Source organism: Mustelus asterias, chromosome 15 (genome assembly GCF_964213995.1).
Source record: "Mustelus asterias chromosome 15, sMusAst1.hap1.1, whole genome shotgun sequence".
In the NCBI taxonomy this organism is placed as follows: Eukaryota; Metazoa; Chordata; class Chondrichthyes; order Carcharhiniformes; family Triakidae; genus Mustelus; species Mustelus asterias.
This window is the reverse complement of record NC_135815.1, coordinates 21,630,515-21,652,346: the sequence shown is the minus strand read 5'-3', so window position 1 is coordinate 21,652,346 and position 21,832 is coordinate 21,630,515. Positions and strand designations below refer to the sequence as shown.

General features: G+C 44.5%; 1 protein-coding gene across 5 annotated transcripts in view; it reads right to left on the bottom strand.

Moving 5' to 3' along the window:
• Nucleotides 1-21,832, bottom strand: part of LOC144504387 (NLR family CARD domain-containing protein 4-like) — a 42,145-nt gene that overhangs the window by 6,726 nt on the left and 13,587 nt on the right. For 2 of the 5 annotated variants that reach the window (XM_078229612.1, XM_078229611.1), the window contains 7 exons: nucleotides 21,565-21,628; nucleotides 19,234-19,494; nucleotides 17,555-17,711; nucleotides 10,798-12,804; nucleotides 9,676-9,768; nucleotides 4,836-5,006; nucleotides 2,460-2,552 (listed from right to left, as the gene is read on the bottom strand). In XM_078229612.1, the coding sequence (XP_078085738.1) occupies nucleotides 2,460-2,552; nucleotides 4,836-5,006; nucleotides 9,676-9,768; nucleotides 10,798-12,778 (2,338 nt within the window). In that variant the 5' untranslated portion in view covers nucleotides 12,779-12,804; nucleotides 17,555-17,711; nucleotides 19,234-19,494; nucleotides 21,565-21,628. The remainder of the gene's footprint in view (nucleotides 1-2,459; nucleotides 2,553-4,835; nucleotides 5,007-9,675; nucleotides 9,769-10,797; nucleotides 12,805-17,554; nucleotides 17,712-19,233; nucleotides 19,495-21,564; nucleotides 21,629-21,832) is intronic. The other 3 variants (XM_078229608.1, XM_078229609.1, XM_078229610.1) reach the window with 2 other exon arrangements.

Genomic DNA, 21,832 nt, shown 5'->3' with positions numbered 1-21,832 from the left:
GGAGAAATTATCATGGAGAATAAGGAAATGACAGAGGCACTGAACAAATATTTTGTTTCTGTCTTCACGCTAGAAGACACAAGTTGAAAACTAGAAAATTAATTCGTAAAAGCATAAAGTTTACTTATTAGTGTCACAAGAAGACTTCCATTAACACTGCAATGAAGTTACTGTGAAAATCCCCGAGTCGTCACACTCTGGCACCTGTTTGGGTACGCCAAGGGAAAATTTAGCATGGCCAATGCACCTAACCAGCACGTCTTTTGGAGTTTGGGAGGAAATCCACACAGACACAGGGAGAACGTGCAGACTAGACAGTGGCCCAAGCTGGGAATCGAACCCAGGTCCCTGGCACTGTAAGGCAGCACTGCTAACCACTGTGCTGCCATGCTGTCCCATTGTATAAGCAGAGACAAAGTATTGGAACTAAAATTCAACTAATCTCCAGGACCTGATAGCCTACACCCTAGGGTTCTAAAATAAATAACTGCAGAGATGGTGGGATGGTGGATGTCCTAAGATTTCTGATATTCCTTCGATTTGGGAATGATCCTACTGGATTGGAAGTTGGCAAAAATTGCACAACTTTTTAGGAAAGAAGGGACAGAGAAAACAGTGAACCACAGGCCAATTAGTCTGACATCAGTTGTTGGGAAGATGCTGGAATCTATTATTAAGGATGTCTTAGCAATGCACTTTGAAAAGCATAGCATGACCAGAACAAGTCAACATGCCTTTACTGAAGGGAAATCTTGTTTGACAAATTTTTTTAAAGAGTTTTTTGGGGATATAACTAGTAGGGTAGATAAAGGGGAACCAGTGGATGTAATATACCATGATTTCCAAAAGGCATTTAATAAGGTGTCACACAAAAGGTGACGAGGAAAGATAAGGGCTGATGGATCTAGTGGTAATATGATAGCATGGATAGAGGAATGATTAATGGATAGGAAGCAAAGCGTGGACATAAACAGGGCTTTATCAAGGTGGCAAACAGTGAATCGCGTTGGAGGTGGTGCAGTGAATGTTCGCTGGTCCCTGGGATGAGGGAATTGCCCTGTAACGAGAGGCTGAGTAAATTGGGCCTATATTCTCTGGAATTTAGAAGAATGAGAGGCAATGTCATTGAAAGCTATACAATTCTGAGGAGGCTTCATTGGGTAGATGCTGAGAGATTGTTTCCACTGGTTGAAAGGTCTAAATATGGAGATGCCGGTGTTGGACTGGGGAAAGGTCTAAAACATGGGGGTACTGTCTCATGATAAGGGACTGATCGTTTAGGACTGAGAGGAGGAAAAATTACTTTACTCAAAGCATTGTGAATCTTTGGAATTCCCTACCCAAGAGGGTTGCGCATTCTCCATCGTTGAATACATTTAAGGTTGAGGGAGACAGATATTTGGTCTCTCAGGGAATTAAGGGATATGGAGAGCAGACGGGAGTTCAAGCCCAAGTCACGAGTGCATTGAATGGCAGAATTGGCTTGACAGGCCAATGCGGTCTAGTCCTGTTCCTATTTCTTGTGTATTCAAAAGAGCCAACACAGGTTTAATGGGGCAAATGGCCCCTGTTCAGAGTTGTGCTATTCTATGATACCATAATTCTTTAATAAGCTTCCAACTGTCCTCAGGATGAACCTATTTTAACTACTTCCCCATATGGAGAACCTGAGTGTGGGCTTCGAAGAAACAACAGACATATTAAAGCTTATTAGAGTTTTTTGGGGATATAACTAGTAAAGGTTTAAAGTTTATTTATTAGTCACGAGTAGGCTTACATTAACACTGCAATGAAGTTACTGTGAAAATCCTCTAGTCGCCATACTCCGGCACCTCTTCAGCTACACTGAGGGAGAATTTAGCATGGCCAATTCACCTAACCCGCACATTTTTGGACTGTGGGAGGAAACTGGGGCACCTGGAGGAAATGCATGCAGAAACGGGGAGAATGTGCAAACTCCACACAGATGGTGACTCAAGCTGGGAATCGAGCCCGGGTCCCTGGAGCTGTGAGGCAGCAGTGCTAACAACTGCACCACCGTGCTGCCCTCTTCCCTAGTAGGGTAGCTAAAAGGGAACCAATAGATGTTGTAAACCGGGATTTCCAAAAGGCATTTAATAAGGTGTTACAGAAAAGGTGAATAGACAAGATAAGGGCTCATGGATTTGGGGGTAATATGATAGCATGGATAGAGAAATGGTTAATGGATATGAAGCGTAAGACATAGGACATAAACAGGGCTTTATCAAGGTGGCAGATGGTGAGTAGTGGATTGCGTAAGGATAAGTGCTGGGGCCCCAGCTATTTACAATCTATTTTAATAACTTTGATGAAGAGACAGAATGTAATGGCGCCATCCCAATTTATCAAACATTCTCTCATCTGAGATGAATCTATAAGCAATGCCACTGGAGATCAGCCTCTAACTGGCAATGTGATAAATTACTTGTCTCGCTTACCGAGCCGATTGACTGCATCGATTGCTTCCTCTCGTAGGTCATTGCCTGATAGGTCGAGAACATCCAACTTTTGTAAATTGTGGAGATTTTGAGCTGCGAATTAGAAGAGACAATGCAATAACTAAAACAGATTATCCTCTTCAAAAGAAGAACAATTTACATTGCAGGGAGCTGGCTATACAGTTCTCCTCCCAATTTCACTAGATTTATGCTGGCATAATTCCAGAGAAAAGTCTACCTTGACTTCCCAAGTTAACATGTGAAGAATGGTCAAGGCCCGGGCACTGACCCAGCAGGAATTGCCAATCCAAGGAAGGGAGGAATGAACACAGAGGAAAAATTGGAATGAAAAGCACAGTCATCCCTCCAAACCAGTCTTCCATGAAGGTCTCATTAGGACTAACGGCGGCGGCACAGTGGCTGGCACTGCTGCCCCACAGCGCCAGAGACCCGGGTTCAATTCCCGGATTGGGTCACTGTCTGTGCGGAGTCTGCACGTTCTCCACGTGTCTGCATGGGTTTTCTTCCAATTTCCTCCCACAGTCCAAAGATGTGCTGGTTGGGTGGTTTAGCCATGCTAAATTCTCACTCCGTGTCCCTGAACAGGCGCCGGAGTATGGCGACGAGGGGATTTTCACAGTAACTTCATTGCAGTGTTAATGTAAGCTTAATTGTGACTAATAAATAAATAAATAACGGCTTGACTGCGAATATTCAAATATTAGCAAAAATGGGATAAGCAGCAGAATAAAAGGGGAGATGGTGGTGAAGTGGTAATGCCACTAGAAATACAGAGATCTAGGATAATGCCAGCTCAGTTGGTTGGACGGCTGGTTCATGATGCAGAGCAATGCCAACAGCACAGGTTCAATTCCTGTACCGGCTAAGGCTATTCATGAGGATACACCTTCTGAACTTTGCATTTCACCTGAGGTATACTGCCCTCAGGTTAGACAACCATCATTCAGCTCTCTCCCTCAAAGCAGAGAGCAGCTTATGGTCATCTGGGACTATGGCGACTTTACCCTGTGCCCTGGGGATATGAGTTCAAATCCCAGCATGTCAGCTGATGGAATTTAAAATTAATTAACAAGGAAATCTGGAATTAAAAGCTGGTCTCAATTAAAGTGATCATGAAACTATCTATAATATAAAGGCAAAATACTGCGGATGCTGGAATCTGAAACAAAAACAGAAGATACTGGAAAATCTCAGCAGGTCTGACAGCATCTGTGGAGAGAGAATAGAGCCAACCTTTTTGAGTCGGGATGATCCTTCGTGTGAAACTATCCACTATTGTTGTAAAGAACCCATCCTATTCACCACTCTCCTTTAGGAACGGAATCTCCCATCCTTACTTGGTCTGGCCTGGATGCAACTCCAAACCCACAATGCAATGTGGTTGACTATATTTGCGACTCCTCAGATACTGAAGCAGTCCATGTTCAAATGCAACAAGATCTGGACAATATCCAAGCTTGGACTGATGAGTGGCAAGTAACATTCGCACCACACAAATGCCAGGCAAAGACCATCACCAATAAGAGACGCCCCTTGATGGTCAATGGTGTTCCCATCACTGAATTCCCCCACTATCAACATTCTTGATGTTACCATTAACCAGAAACTCAACTGGACTCACCACTTAAACACAGTGGCTACAAAAGCAGGTCAGAGGCTAGGCATACTGTGGTGAATAACTCACCTCCTGACTCCCCAAAGTCTATCCACCATCCACAAGGCGCAAGTCAGGAGTGTGATGGAATACTCTTTGCCTGGATGGGTGCAACTCCAACAACACTCAAGAAGCTTGATGCCATCCAGGACAGAGCAGCCCGCTTGATTGGCACCACATCTACAACCATCCACTCCTTCCACCACTGACGCTCAGTAGCAGCAGTGTGTACTATCCACAAGATCCACTGCAACAATTCACCAAAGATCCTTAGACAGCACCTTTCAAACCTACAACCACTTCCATCTAGAAGGACAAGGGCAGCAGATACATGGGAAGACCACCACCTGCAAGTTCCCCTCCAAGCCACTCACCATCCTGACTTGGAAATATGTCATCATTCCTTCACAGTCGCTGGGTCAAAATCCTGGAATTTCCTCCTTAACGGCACTGTGGGTCAACCCACAGAACATGGACTGCAGCGATTCGAGAAGGCAGCTCACCAGCACCTTCTCAAGGGCAACTAGGGATGGACAATAAATGCTGGCCTAGCCAGCGACACCCATGTCCCACGAATGAATATTTTAAAAAACTCTTAACTGCCCTCTATAATGACCAAGCAAATCATTTAATTAAAGGGCAACCACTGCTGGCCTTGCCAGCAACGCCCACATCCCATAAAATAATAAACAATGACATACCGAGTGTTGTGACGGCCCTTCCTGTGAGACAACAGCTGGACAGTTTAATTTCTTGGAGGCCGCAGACGGCAGTGCCTAATTCATTGACAAGTTGCTCAGTTCCGTTGCCGAGGTCCATTAGCTGGGATAGATGGAGCACGGAGATATTGCTGAAGTTCTTCAAGCTAGCAGCTTGTTTTAAATAAAGAAAGTAAAAGAGTTAAGAGGCATCAGCTCCAACTCACATAAGACAACAATAAACACTGTCCAAAATTCAACTAGCACTAATCTTTTCAAATTTATTTTCACAAGTATTATCACTCAAGACCTAATGAGAATAAGGCACATTCAGAATCTCTGTCGAACTTATCTGCCACAATTTTCACTTTGCATGCATGGAATGTAGGGAGGGACGGAGACCAATAACAAACCAACCCGGCCGTGATATTTTTGCGGTTTAGGAGATTTCAGTTCCTGGATCTCTACCTCTTGCAATCCCGCCCCAAATCTGCCAGTCAAGAACAGCTGGCCAGCAGGTAGGAGCAGTTTGTTGAATGGCAGGAGATTGTTTCTGGGAATTGTCAGGAAAAGTGAGTTGGAATATTTCTTGCTTTGGGAATATCGCTGCCTAATGGCATAGACAGAAGGGGAGGTGATGGCCTAGTGGTATTGTTAAACTATTAATCCAGAGATTCAGCTAATCTTTTGGGGACCCGGGTTCGAATCCCACCACGGCAGATGGTGGAAATTGAATTCAATACAAAATATGTGGAATTAAGAATCTACTGATGACCATGAAATGATTGTCGGAAAAACCCATCTGGTTCACTGATGTCCTTTAGGGATGTAAATCTGCCATCCTTATATGATCTGGCCTACACATGACTCCAGAGCCCCAGAAATGTGGTTGACTCTCAACTGCCCTCGGGCAACTAGGGATGGGCAATAAATGCTGGCCAGCCAGTGACACCCATGTCCCAGAAATGAATTCAAAAAATATACTGGAAAAAAAGCTTATAAGAGTGTGACTGGTTTAATGGGATTAGAGACTGAAAGCCTGCAAAAGACAAACATTGATAAGAAATGTGTGAAGGCAAGTGGCTTGATATGTTGATGAACTAAGGGTGTCAGGAGAACTTATATAAAAATGTACATAGGTAAATAAATAAAGTGGTTTGAAGTTGGCTGTCGTATTTCAAAAAGGAACATAAAATTGGAAGATTGTAAATAGATGAGGCAAGGTAGGATAAGTTTAGTTTTAAATATAGTAGCCATGAAGTAAAAAAAAAGAGATTGATCAATGCTGGGAATGAGGAACTTCCAAAGGATTGTAAGAGACAATAGAGGGTAAGATCAAAGGAGAAAAACAAATTTAAGAAAGCACTGAAGATGTGAGTTTGGTGGTGGCTGGTAAGATCTCAAAGAAGATATAATGTGGACAAGGTGAGACCTGGAGAGCTAGTTTGCTGTCACCCTTAGAGAACACCCTAAAAGCCACAGCGCATTGTGTGGTAAAGTTACTGGAACTTTATAGATTAAATCTATAAGGACTGTTGCCATTTAAGGGAGGTTTAGCTCTGAGTTATTTAAACCAAGATCTTTCGGAAAGGTTTTAAAACATTTCAAAGTGTACAGCTAACTGGATCAAGTTGTGTTTAAGTGTATTTTTAAAATTATTTCTTTATTTTAGTTAGTGTTTCACTTTAATATAAAATCATCACAGTTGATGGGGCGGCACGGTAGCACAGTGGTTAGCACTGCTGCTTCACAGCTCCAGGGTCCTGGGTTCGATTCCTGGCTCGGGTCACTGTCTGTGTGGAGTTTGCACATTCTCCTCGTGTCTGCGTGGGTTTCCTCCGGATGCTCCGGTTTCCTTCCACAGTCCAAAGATGTGCAGGTTAGGTTGATTGGCCATGTTAAAAATTGTCCCTTGGAGTCCTGAGATGCGTGGGTTTGAGGGATTAGCGGCTAAATGTGTGGGGGTGGGGCCTGGGTGGGATTGTGGTCGGTGCAGACTCGATGGGCCGAATGGCCTCCTTCTGCACTGTAGGGTTTCTATGTTTCTTTCTATGTTGATCTGATAAGTTACTTCCTGATTTTGAAAAACATCCTCATAATACACAAATTGCAAAACTGTTCTGGCAGCTGTTTCAAGTTTGCATTGGGATTTGGGTAGCTCGGCACTTACTATCTGCTGTGCCATAACAGAAAGAATGTGCCATGTACACCTCCAGTTAAAACTGCAATCAGGCCTAAATAATACTATTGAAACTGTATATTCAAAACTTACCCATTGGCTTTGGCTGGGTGTACCTTTTTCTTGGAAAGCAGGTTAAGATGGGACTCTGTGATAAGGCCCATCAGTGATTTTAACTGCCCCCACCCATTGCCTGCAACAATTCAGTTTCTGTCAGGTGGGAAGGGTTAACATTAGCCAATGTTAATTTATTACTATGGGGAAGATAAAAGATCAGATGTTCCATGGGGCACAAGCAAGTGGGTAACTTCAACTTCTGATGATAGTATCAATTGGGTGACATCAGATCGACTATCAATAATGCAAACCAATTAATGAAAATCAGACAGTGGTATAATGAGTGGCCTTCCTGATGTTGCCCGTTTTACCCTATCACTTCAAATTAAAGCTGGGAGGGCTAAGTGATCTTTCCAGGAGCATGCTTTCTTACATTTGATCTACACAGTGGGACTCCGGCTTCAAGCAAAACTCCAATACATTTTGCCATATGCTTATAAAGCAACTCTTCAAATCTGAGTGAAAACTAGAAATGTACAAGGAAACTAGAAGCCCCAAAACATGTTTACTTCATAGAACAGGCCCTTCGGCCCACGATGTTGTGCCGAGCTTTATCTGAAACCAAGATAAAGCTATCCCACTCCCTATCATCCTGGTGTGCTCCATGTGCCTATCCAATAACCGCTTAAATGTTCCTAAAGTGTCTGACTCCACTATCACTGCAGGCAGTCCATTCCACACCCCAACCACTCTCTGCGTTAAGAACCTACCTCTGATATCCTTCCTGTATCTCCCACCACGAACCCTATAGTTATGCCCCCTTGTAATAGCTCCATCCACCCGAGGAAATAGTCTTTGAACGTTCACTCTATCTATCCCCTTCATCATTTTATAAACCTCTATTAAGTCTCCCCTCAGCCTCCTCCGCTCCAGAGAGAACAGCCCTAGCTCCCTCAACCTTTCCTCATAAGACCTACCCTCCAAACCAGGCAGCATCCTGGTAAATCTCCTCTGCACTCTTTCCAGCGCTTCCACGTCCTTCTTATAGTGAGGTGACCAGAACTGCACACAATATTCCAAATGTGGTCCCACCAAGGTCCTGTACAGTTGCAGCATAACCCCACGGCTCTTAAACTCCAACCACCTGTTAATAAAAGCTAACACACTATAGGCCTTCTTCACAGCTCTATCCACTTGAGTGGCAACCTTTAGAGATCTGTGGATATGGACCCCAAGATCTCTCTGTTCCTCCACAGTTTTCAGAACCCTACCTTTGACCCTGTAATCCACATTTAAATTAGTCCTACCAAAATGAATCACCTCACATTTATCAGGGTTAAACTCCATTTGCCATTTTTCAGCCCAGCTTTGCATCTTATCTATGTCTCTTTGCAGCCTACAACAGCCCTCCACCTCATCCACTACTCCACCAATCTTGGTGTCATCAGCAAATTTACTGATCCACCCTTCAGCCCCCTCCTCTAAGTCATTAATAAAAATCACAAAGAGCAGAGGACCAAGCACTGATCCCTGTGGCACTCCGCTAGCAACCTGCCTCCAATCCGAAAATTTTCCATCCACCACCACCCTCTGTCTTCGATCAGACAGCCAGTTACCTTTCCAATTGGCCAACTTTCCCTCTATCCCACACCTCCTCACTTTCATCATAAGCCGACCATGGGGGACCTTATCAAACGCCTTACTAAAATCCATGTATATGACATCAACTGCCCTACCTTCATCAACACACTTAGTTACCTCCTCAAAAAATTCAATCAAATTTGTGAGGCACGACTTGCCCTTCATGAATCCGTGCTGACTATCCCAGATTAATCCGCATCTTTCTAAATGGTGGTAAATCCCATCCCTAAGGACCTTTTCCATCAATTTACCAACCACCGAAGTAAGACTAACCGGTCTATAATTACCAGGGTCATTTCTATTCCCTTTCTTAAACAGAGGAACAACATTCGCCATTCTCCAGTCCTCTGGCACCATCCCCATTCTCCAGTCCTCTGGCACCAATCACATTTCTGATCTAGAGGCAGAATAGTTGAGCTGCAGTACAAGTTGACTGCTGTATTCTGATATCTAGAAAACACCTTTGCAGTTTGCTATAAATATGCCGGCGTAGTCACAGCTATTCCACTGAAAATGATGTAGGATTACTGACTCGGAACCATCTATTATATCACTAACAAGTCACGGCAAGGAACTGTAGACACTATTTGACAATGTAATGTTTCTTTTTGACTGAATGGAACCAACACAGTTTTAACCTGTTCTCCTGGGGTCAACTAAGATTTCAGTCAATAATTAAAGATTGACTCATCCTGGCTGTCTAAAACTGGTTGTGTACATGCATGGTAACCGTTTCAGAGGTAAATAGAGTGACCTAAGATTGCCACCCATTGAAATACTGAATGATACATTATTAGCTGTCAGTTGCTGTACGTCTACTGTATGCAAAACTGGGCTATAGATGACTAATTCTGCTGTGGCCCATTGCTTCTCTGCCATTGAGTTTTGATTTGAGCAACAAGCTACTAAAACTAGTGGACAGGAGAAACACTCGTGACAATTTTGATTTAGCATATCTGGCAATACCTATTTTTTTAACATCAGCATCATTCATTTTCACATTTTCCAGTACCAGTTTTTCAATGTTTTTCAAGCAATGCATCCCGTCAATGAACCCTCCTGAAAGAGAAGGTCGGAAGAAGGAGTCAGAAATATAAACATTTGTGCCCTGATGCTACTCTATCCGATTCCTTCATTACACTCAAATCACTTCTAAGCTGCGACAGTTGAGAATTAATATCAAACATCATAAGAATAAGATCCCCATCGATTTTGGACCATGAGATCATGAGCCAAAGAAACAATTTTGCCATTCAGCCCCAGTCTGGTCTGAAAATCAATTGTGACTGATAAGTTTGTCAACCCCATTTTCCAACTTTTTCCCCATAATCTTTGATCCCCTTACCAATCAAGAACCTATCGATCTCTGTCCCTTCCAGTCAGTTGTTTTACAATGGTACTTATATTGTCAGTTATTGTATCTGGACAGCAACTTTGCAGGTTGAAATCTGGCTAATAAATGCTTCTATATTTTCTGCAGTTGCTGTCGTAGAAGAATCATAGAATCCCTACAGTGCAGAAGGAGGCCATTTGGCCTATCAAGTCTGCACGACCAAAATCCCACCCAGGTCCTATTCCCACGTAACCCCACATATTTACCCTGTTAATCCCCCTGACACAAGGGTCAATTTAGCATGGCCAATCAACATAACCCGCACATCTTTAGACTGTGGGAGGAAACCGGAGCACCCAGAGGAAACCCACACAGACCCAGGGAGAATGTGCAAACTCCACACAGACAGTAACCCAAAGCTGGAATTGAACCTGGGTCCCTGGCGCTGTGAGGCAGCAGTGCTAACCACTGTGCCACCGTGCTGCCCTAAGGGGGAAAAAAGCATCCAGATTGATATTGCGTCCTACACTTAATCGTCAGTACTATCAGACCTCTCCTGGAAAGCGCTCATTAGTGGATATTGGGAAGGATGCGCGATAGTCTAATGCTCTAATGAAATACATTCACACATGAAGGATAGTCAGTTGCAACGGAAGAAGAGTTGACAGCATCCATGGGACTTACGCCCAGGCATACGTCAGCATCTTCAGGAGGGGAAGGAGACAGGTGCAACAATGGACTGGCCGTTGGCTTACCCTCTCTTTGTTCTGTTTGGAGATTATTCAAGTGCAATGTCTTTAACTGGGACATCTTTACTATCTGCTGTTCATCTTCCTTGGTTAACGGAGTGGATTCAATCACCAGATCCTGGACGTTCCGCGCACAGGTGTTGAGAATTCTGTCGAGTTTTCCGGTGACGCCTGTGCTCTTGCTTATATGTAGTATTAAAGACAAAGCAGAGCAACAGATTTTCCCAATGCACTTGATCTCCTTTGGCTTCAAGTCCGGGAAATCCCTCAAGGTGATTTGCAATGTGTTAAAGGTCTGGTTCCAGGGTGTTTCATAGAAGAGTTTAATGGCAGGCTCAGGTATTAGAGCGCGAGTGACAGATTGATTTTCATTCTCGGGCTTTGTGATTTCATGTCCATTCGAAGAAAAGGGGTTTCCAGAAAACTTCAGCTTAATGAGGCCTAAAGCTCTCAAACAGGAGGGCAAATGCTCAAAGAGGTAGAAGAGGTAATCTGGTATGTAGTGGGAATTGATGTGGAGCGTTTTTCCCTGAAAAAAGGTCTCAAACTCTGGAGCTAGAGCAGATTCGGAACGGCTTTCGTAGACAAAGGTCAGGCCACGTTCAACAAGGGCATTCATGTTTAGGAATCTGAGTTTCTCTACTTCCGCTGAACTTTGCATCTGGGTTTCGACTTTCGCACTCTCTCCGTTCTCATCTAGAAACTGCAGAAGTGTTCCATGATCCTTAACACCGACGATGTACTTGATTACTTCAGCCGCGGCGTCTTTAGATGATCCACATGTGTACAGGAGTAGGTTCTGGTATTTGAAGGTGATATCTGAGATGGTGCTTATTCTCTGTAAGTACATCTGTCCTTTGGTAACCTCTGTCGCTGAGCTAGATGTCACCAGTTCGTGCAATCTCCTGCCTGCCGTGTACTCCTGAAAAGATTTATGAAAGAATCTGTAAACTGGCTTAAGTCTTTGGGCAGCATACTTATTCAAGAGGCCTGCAGCCAGCAGCAGCCTCTCCTCTTTCTGAGATGACAAGTCTTCTATAGTAAAATCAAACTTGGACTTAAAGATTCCATCCAAAGCCAGGTCCCCGCAGTGCCTTATGCTCTCAGTGATATATTCTTCGGGCAAGTCTCTGGTTTTATAGTGATTTTTATTGATCATCAGCTTGTGCAAGGTATGGAACAACGCCGTTTGCGTCCTTGGAATGAAGTCATCGTCGCCCATTTGAATGGCGCACGCGATCACCACAAAGAGTGGAGTCTTCATCATCTCCTTCATGGTGCTCGACTGCTCAAGTTGGGCCAACAAGCTCTCGGCCAAGGATTCCTCTAGCACATTTTCAATCAGCATTTTAGCACCACTGTAACTGAGGTCTCCTATTTTCACTAAGAGATCGGCGTAGCTTCGAACCTGGCTCAGAGTCTCAGTTCGTGTTGTTAAAACCACTGTGTGCTTGTACTGGGCGTTCTTTGTGAAGAGTCTGGCCGTCTCAGGGTAATCTTGGGGCTTAAATTCATCAAACCCATCCAAGCAAAAGAGCACATTGCGTTCCAGGACTTCTATGATTTTCATGAACGTTGGAGCGTCCAGGCTGTATGGTTCCCGGAGTAACTGTTCACAGATGCTCTCATACAGTCCTTTCTGCATACTCCTGAGGCTAACAAAGAAAACCAATTTGAAACGGCTGAGTGAGGGGTGTTTCCCCGAAGCCCAGAGAGATGCGATCCTCTTCAGGAGAGTTGTTTTACCTTTGCCAGCTTCACCTTCGATCACCGTGAGGTATTTCAGTTCATCCAGAAGGTCCTGGAACTTTAGTTGGCCGATCGTGCGGTTGTTTGTGTTTTTTTTCTGGAACACAGCATCGGAGAACGTGGTTTCTAGATCAAAAATAATGTCGATTTCCTCTCCAAGAGGATGGAACTTTTGAAAAGCTGAAGACAGATAAAGGTTTCTTAAATCCTGTGCAATCATCTCAACGTCCTCATCCATGAACTTTTTAACGCTGGTTACTTTACCTTGATAGACAAAATGGGAAAGATGAAATAAAGTTTTACTTAGTTTGCAGACAATTAGGGCATATTGTACCATAATAAAGAAAGAATTACCCAGATTGCTAGGTGTACTGACATTGTACATACATTCACAAAGTTGCTTCTTTGAACAAAGTCAAAAAGACTGTTTACGCTGGAAATACTGTCCTGACAAAACAAATCTGGACCAATGCATTTGTAATACCTGTACACGGAGTAATTTGTCCTAAGTTGTCAGATGGACATTAGTATCACGGATAATATGGAGAAAATCTTGAATTTGAAGGTGCAGATTTTCCACATAATGGAAATTTAGGCGGGAAGGATCACATCTCAGAAAATTGCATCAGGACAGGAAGGAAGACCATTGCAGGAGATTCCCTGGCTACCACTGGATAGGAAAATGTCAATACAGGTGAGGGCCATCCCTCCCAACTGGACAAGGTACTACAAGAAACTACAAAAGGTTGTGAATGTAGCCCAGTCCATCACGTAAACCAACCTCCCATCCATTGACTCTGTCTACGCTTCCAACTGCCTCGGCAAAGCAGCCAGCATAATTAAGGGCCCCACGCACCCCAGACATACTCGCTTCCATCTTCTTCCATTGGGAAAAAGATACAAAAGTCTGAGGTCATGTGCCAACCGACTCAAGAACAGCTTCTTCCTTGCTGCCACCAGTCTTTTGAATGGACCTACCTTACATGAAGTTGATCTTTCTCCACACCCTAGTTATGATTGTAACACTAGATTCTGCACTCTCTCATTTCCTTCTCTATGAACAGTACGCTTTGTCCGTATAGTGCGCAAGAAACAATACTTTTCACTGCGTACTAATACATGTGACAATAATAAATAAAAATAAAAATCAAACAGAGGAAAGACATCACAGGAGGATGGGGTGGTCAATGGTGCCAAAGGCTGTCGGTGAGCAGGATGGATGTAATTTGTGACTTTGATTATGGCAACTGCGAAACTGTGGAGTGGCAGGCAAGATGGGCATGGATTCATTACAGAGCTGCAAGTCGGCAGTCTTTGTGATGAAGATATGGGGTAAGCAGTTCAGCTTAGAGTCAAACAGATTGCGGACAGTGTGGCGAAAATACAGGATATGATGAAACTGGTTGTACTGAGGAAGTGACAGGGATGAGAGAGGAACTGAAATTTAGTGAGAGTCAGGGCATTAAAAGCTGATGCAAGACAGTTATGGAGAGGATTGAAGATGATAAAATGAGAGCACAATGATGAATTAAGAAGAAAGTAAGAGAAGGATATGTTTTGTCTTTGTGGATGTATTGGCAAAGGGAGATCAAATGGTTGCCTCTCGACTTCCTTTGCGATAATGAGGTCATGGAGAATAAAGGGGACCATAAAAGTTATCAAAGTTGAAGGAAAAGGAATTATGATGAAGGCTAATGTCACTGAAGAGTTACTCACTGCAGCGACTGAGCATGGTTGTGAGAGAGGACATTTCATTCAGACAAATAGCGGGGCTTAGGTAGATGATAGGTGAGGAGATTCTTAAAGTGGATGCGGGCAGATCTGTAAGAAAATTAGATGTCCAAATGTGGAGTGAGAGATGGAAGAATTAGGGATTAGATCAAAATGGAATTTCAGATGCCAGCTATGCTGCAGTGACACCAATATGGATGACAGAAGTGGCAAAACAGAAAAACAGGTTTGGGAGAACCTATGAGGGCAAAGAATTTCCATCAATATGTAAGGCCGAGGGTGCTAACACACACTTTAACAGTGAGGTTATAAGAACATAAGAACAGGGAGCAGGAGTAGGCCATCTGGCCCCTCGGGCCTGCTCCGCCATTCAATAAAGTCATGGCTGATCTTTTCGTGGACTCAGCTCCACTTACCCGCCCACTCACCGTAACCCTTAATTTCACAGATTCACAACTTTGTGTGAAGAAGTTCCTCTTCAACTCAGTTCTAAATCTGCTCTCCCTTATTTTGAGGCCATGCCCCCTAGTTCTAGTTTCACCCGCCATTGGAAACAACTTCCCTGCTTCTATTTTATTTATTCCCTTCATAATCTTACATGTTTCTATAAGATCTGCCCTCATTCTTCTGAATTCCAATGTGTATAGCCCCAGTCTACTCAGTCTCACCTCATAAGCCAACCCTTTCAACTCTGGAATCAACCTAGTGAATCTCCTCTGCACCCCCTCCAGTGACAATATATCCTTTCTCAAGTAAGGAGACCAAAACTGTACCCTGTACTCCAGGTGTGGCCTCACCAGCACTCTATACAGCTGCAACATAGCCTCGCTGTTTTTAAACTCCATCCCTCTGGCAATGAAGGACAAAATTCCATTTGCCTTCTTAATTACCTGCTGCACCTGCAAACCAACTCCTGGTGATTCTTGCACAAGGACACCTTGACAGCATGCTGCAATTTTTTACCATTTAAATAATAGTCCATTTTGCTGTTATTTCTACCAAAATGGATGACCTCACATTTACCAACATTGTACTCCATCTGCCAGAACCTTGCCCCTTAAATGCTACTATCGTAGTCACTTAGACTATCTATATCCCTTTATAGACTTTCAGCATCCTCTGCACATTTTACTCTGCCACTCATCTTAGTGTCATCTGCGAATTCTGACTCACTTCACTTGGTCCGCAACTCCAAATCATCTATGTAAATCGTAAATAATTGCGGTCCCAACACTAATTCCTGAGGCACACCACTAGTCACTGATTGCCAACCAGAAAAACGCCCATTGACTCCCACTCTTTGCTTTCTGTTAGTTAACCAATCCTCTATCCATGCTAATACATCACCCGTAACACTTTATCTTATGCAGCAGTCTTTGGTGTGGCGCCATGTCCACCGAACACTGAAAGTGGCAACGCAGGTGGATAACGTAGTCAAGAAGGCATACGGCATGCATGCCTTCATCGGTCGGGGCATTGAGTATAAAAATTGGCAGGTCATGCTGCAACTATACAGAACCTTAGTTAGGCCTTATTTAGAATATTGTGTACAATTCAGGTCATCACACTGCCAGAAGAATGTGGATGCTTTGGGGAGGGTACAGAAGAGGTTGACTAGGATGTTGCCTGGTCTGGTGGGTATTAGCTATGAGGAGAAGGTGGATAAACTCAGTTTGTTCTCACTGGAACGACGGAGATTGAGGGGTGACCTGATAGAGGTTTACAAGATTATGAGTGGCACAGACAGAGTGGATAGTCAAATGTACTTTCCTAGGGTAGAAAAGTCAAGGACTAAGGGACATAGGTTTAAGGTGCATGGGGAAAAGGTTAGAGGAGATGTGCGAGGCAAGTTTTTTTACACAGAGGGTGGTGAATGTTTGGAATGCGCTGCCCGGGTGGGTGGTGGGAGCAGGTACGATAGTGGCATTTAAGGGGCAACTAGATGAATACATGAATAGGATGGGAATGAAAGGATACAGGCTGCATAAGTGCATATGGTTTTAGTTTAGGCAGGCATCATGATCGGCGCAGGCTTGGAGGGCCGAAGGGCCCATTCCTGTGCTGTACTGTTCTTTGTTCTTTATTACCAGAGAAGGGAAGTAAATGAAATAAGCTGTGGAGAGGTAAAATGTATTGAAATTTTGTTTTCACTTTCCTGCCAAGAAGTAGGAAGAAGCAGAGTCTATTAGGACAGAGGAATCAATACAATTTAGATCATCAGTACCTAGGAGTGTGTTGTCAGGACACAATGTGGAAGATAACTACGAGAGGACACAGGTTTAAGGTGCTGGGGGGGAAGGTACAGGGGAAATGTTAGGGGGAAGTTTTTCACACAGAGGGTGGTGGGCGAGTGGAATCGGCTGCCGTCAGTGGTGGTGGAGGCAAACTCAATCGGGTTTTTTAAGAGACTCCTGGATGAGTACATGGGACTTAATAGGATGGAGGGTTATAGGTAGGCCTAAAAGGTAGGGATATGTTCGGCACAACTTGTGGGGCCGAAGGGCCTGTTTTGTGCTGTAGTTTTTCTGTTTTCTATGTCCTATAACAATGTAACAGTAATCCTGAAAGACGCCAGTGAGGCTGAAGATTGAAGACATCTGAAAAATCGAAATTGGAAAAGCAATCTGAGGCTCGCTGATGGGATTATGATCAATTGATATATCCAGTGACAGGCAAAGTAAAACGAGTGGTCAAGAGGGGCGTGTTTATTGGAAGTCAGCTCTGGGAGATCGTGTGGCGCAGTGAGTAGCCTCCCTGTCTCTGAGCTAGAAGCTCCGGGTTTGAGTCCCACTCCAGGGCTTGTTGGTCAATGGAGGTGGCCAAACCAATTGGGTATCAACTTGCAAAACCCTTCCAATGTGCCAATGGCAGGTGGCAAGACCGGGAAAGACTCCTGGTCAGCCATGCTTGGCACAGAGTGGCACCCCTCAAGCTATAAGCCTCTGGTGACAGGCTAGCAACCAGTTCTGGGAATTACTGGCTATGGAATCAGGCAGAAGTGCACCACCACCAGGTGCAGGAAGAGAAACAACAAACAATACCATTGTCCAATTTATTCCAAGCTGGCACAGAGGTCTCCAGTAAGAATTTAGCACAACATTTATTGTAATAATATTCAGTCATATTGTCCCTGCCGAACACTCACAGTGTTCACACTGTGACATGGTGGAAATTAGAAAGAGCAACAGGCCAAAGATAAAAATACAGCAGATTATTTGAACAGCATTTTTACAATAAAATTTGTTCTTGTATAAGAGAAAGCTTTCCACCAATCAGAAGATACTTATCAGAATTAAGGAAAGATACCGGGGTCACAGATGGGTTCTTTATAGTTGAGGTGATGGAAGCAGAGGTGAGAACAGCTCTTACGAGAACTGACAGCGAGAAGGAGAGAACGAAGAAGCGAAGAGAATACACGGCAAAAATACTGAGAAAAATGTCTGCGATTCAAGGGGACAGAGAAAAAGTATATAATACATAAATAGAGAAAATAATTGGTGGGAAACTAAAATACCAATAGATATAAAAAGCTGAAACTTCACAGAAAGATTACGGAGGCGATTCTCCCAAAAGGTTTCGAAGCCTCGGATTTGCGTAGAAATTGGAGTAAATCCCGTGGGTTTCTTCAGCCGCAATTTCAGAATGAATCTCCCACATTCTGCACTGCAGAGTGCACGAGTGTGATTCATGCGAAAAATCAGTGGGTGGGACCTGTTCCCGCTGGAGAGGCCGGCAGCATAGCGCTGAGTGGGCCACTGCGCATGCGCCGATCTGTCCGCGCTGAGATTGGTGCATGCGCAGTAGCCCCGCACTGCCCGGCCTCCCGATCACTGGCCAGCATGAGCTTGGCCAGCCCCACAACCCCGCAACGCTGGTTGTGCAACCCCCCCGTCCCCCCCCGCCCCCCCCACGCCCCGATCACAGGCCCCCCGGACATGTCTCATGTTGGGCGGCACGGTGGCACAGTGATTAGCACTGCTGCCTCACAGCGCCAGGGACCCGGATTCGATTCCCGGCTTGGGTCACTGTCTGTGTGGAGTTTGCATGTTCTCCCAGTGTCTGCATGGGTTTCCTCTGGGTGCTCCGGTTTCCTTCCACAGTTCAAAGATGTGCGGATTAGATGGATTGGGCATGCTAAATTGCCCCGTAGTGTCAGGGAGACTAGCTAGGGTAAATGGATGGGGTTATGGGGATAGAGATTTGGTGGGATTGTGGGCAGTGTAGACCAGATGGGCCGAATGGCCTCCTTCTCACTGTAGGATTCCATGAATCTATGTCTGGGCCAGCGTCAACCACTACCCCCCTCGCCGCTCAGCTCACCTCAATCTCTCCCCCCACACCTGGCAGCCCCAATCTCCCAATTCCCCCAGCCCTGACCCTCCTAGCAGGCCAACCCCACCCCAACCCAATGGACGCCTCAATCGCTGGTCTCCCTCACTCTATCACCACCAATTGAAGAGTGATATGCATCCCCACCGATCTCCCCTCGCACAGAGGCCCTGCCCCCATAAGCACCACCCCCATTAGACCCATTGCTACTTTGCCCCTTAGGGAGTGCCAGCCTAGCCAAGCTGGCAATGCCTAGGGAGCACCTCACCATACCCGCGACCCTTGGTGGCCCTCCTTCACTCCAGCGGGGTCAGGCCGCCAGCGGGGAGCTGTTGTAAACCCTGCTGGAGTGAAACACTCCTGGCGGTCGGGGAGGGGGGTGGGGGGAGGTGGGGGTGGGGGGGTAGAGGCTAGTGGGCCTGGAGACTTCAGATGCAGCTCCATGGTGATTTCTGGCGTGGAGCTGATGGTGCTGGAAATCTGGCTGCTGGAGACTCGCAGAGGCCATGGCGCCCAGCGGGAACCCGCGAAACAGTCCCTGCTAGATTCTCCCGGCCCGCTGTGCTACAAAGTGGGCTGGGAGAATCGCCCCCTACATTCTCAGTTTTATGTGTAAAACGGGGTCTCACTCACCTGTCCATTTTAGCTCTTCAAAGAGATATTGATCATGGTGCTTGAGGTCGTCCAAAAAGATGTTGCAGGCGGCTTTCCCCTTATTCTCAACGTACCCAAGAATCAATCTTGCTTTCTCCTGAGACAGCAGCGTTCCCAGGACCAAATCCTTCTCCTCGTTGTTCAAAACCCCTTTGCTGTAAAGATCATCAACCACCTGGTCGATCACCTGCCTTCCCATTCGCTGAACTAGTTCTGAACGACACTCTCGAATGAAATCCACTGAAAAGAATGATTGACAGGAATGGCACAAAGTTAGAAAGAATTCCACGTAAATAGATGGTGCTTTTATTTACTGGAGGCGCAAGGTGTCATTCTTAACTATTACAGCCAAACAAAGGTCGACATATCCAGTATGTTCTTTTAGAAACGGCCATTAGCTCCTTTAGTCTGGCTGAATCTTACTTTCAGTGTGAACATTTTTTGTAGACTGTTGCAGTCACTGACATTCTATAAGGGGGACTAGTTGGTGGTTCTTTCAGGGTGCTGCCAGAAGCACAATAGGCCAAAAGCCTTCCTTCAGAATGGAAAATGTGTTCAACCTTGGAACAATGTTCTCCTGAAGGAAGGTCTTGGGGCTGAGATTTTATGGCAGTCAGCTCCATCAATCGTCCATTATTATTACTGGCAAAAATTGACAGAATTTCAACTCCAATCCCCTTCTAAACTTGGGGTATGTCTGGTAAGCGCATTCTTAGCTCAATTATGCCAAAGGTGACATGCAGGCTGTCCGTTGCTGGATGGTTGAATTTGAGATGATGGGCCCAATTTTCACACCCGAGTGGGGAAGACCCCGCAGACCTTTCAAATGGCGGGTGGGACCTGGATATGGAAAGTTTCGACAGATCCAATCCGCGGCGGCAGGGCAAAAGGGGGTGGGGCATGATTCACAAAGGAAGGAAACCGAAGTTCAGCAGGACAACTTGAACTCAGTGCTGTGTGCAAAAGGATCACATTTTGGCTGTTCTCACAGGCGAAGTCACAAATTGATGAAGTAGACATAAACATTTTGAACATGTGGATAAGTTCCGTATAACTGATATGATCAAAAGATTTAAAAATACCTCACTCCTTAAACTTTAAAAAAAACAGGTGGCAGCTGTCCCTGCAAGTTATAAAAGTATCTCTGCTGGGCTGCTTTGAATGATAGACCATCGGCTGCTGGTTTAAAAAAAGCAGCAGTGTCTGGTCGTATAGGTTCAATAGCATTCTTTGTTTATATTTGCCCAAAGAGCTAACATATCATTATGACTGTTCGGCTGAATTTCAAAAGCTACAATTATTTCAGCAGGTGGTTCTGAGTTCACAGTTTGATTGGCAGTTTAAAGAGGCTATTAAAGGGTCAGCTATGGGGGATCTGAATAGAAATGTGTTTGTCCTTATAAGGGATTAACTACTTGAGGAGTTTTAAAAACTTTGAAGGAGTTATATGAATGGGACATGTTTTCACTAGCAAGTATGTATGAGTGAAAGCTATACTAGATTGTTAGAAGTTTTTTATTTATCTCCACATGACCCCTAAGTTCTGCCCTAGGTTGATACTGGGTGAGTGGACTTAGAGGCATCATGGAGGGTTTCAGAGAGCCAACACTTGGCATTGAGTTGGAATGGCGGGTATAATGGGGCAGGAAGGATGGGTGGGTGGGGGTGGATGAGGATTAGAGGATTTAACAGCTTCTTAAATAACTTGAACAATGATCCAGAGAACCAAATTGAGTTCTAACCAGCCCAATTTAGCATTCGACCATCCCCATGGCCACCTACCCTTTGCATCCATCCTGCACCCAACTCCTGAGTGAAAATGGTGCAATTAGGCAAGTCAGGAAATTTCCAAAGCTCCGCTTGACAGTGAAAACCCTACGAGTTGAGCACTGCAGAAAAACTACACTGGATTAAATGTGATTTTATTTCTGTCATGCTTTCCATATTTTTATCCAAATAGAATTGTGGAAAAGTAACTTTTCTTTGGAAGAGAAACTGTATTAACATTGTCATATTGGGCTCAAAACGTTAACTTTGTTTCTCTCTCTCCGCAGATTCTGCCAGACCTGCTGAGTTTTCCAATGCTTTCTGCTTTTAACTCACTAAATGTTTTTGCTTTCAGGCCATGGTGAATCTTTAACAAGAGGCAAGACCGAAAGATGGTCTGCTAATTCAGAGATCCTCTGCAAAGGTCATTGTGGACACAAAGAGCTAAGAGCGCACAGGAAAAAGTGGGTTAAGTTAAAGACATGGTCTTCCCACCAGCTAAGAGCTAAAATCAGACCAACGATCTCGCATATAGATACTTACTGGTGTCACTTGGTCACTGAAGAACTAATAATGAGTGGAAGAAGCCATGGCTGAGGTGCTGTTTCTGAAATATAAGCCAATAAACATGTTTCAGAATAGCACAGTGTAACTTGTTCAGCAAATGTACACGATCATCAGTTCCAATATTGAAATAATTTTCAATAACAAACTTCACGACGCTCCCCGAGTCCCTAATTTGGTAAACGCATTACTCAGCCTTAATAACCAGCAAGAACAACAACAACCTTTACATTTATTTATATAAGGG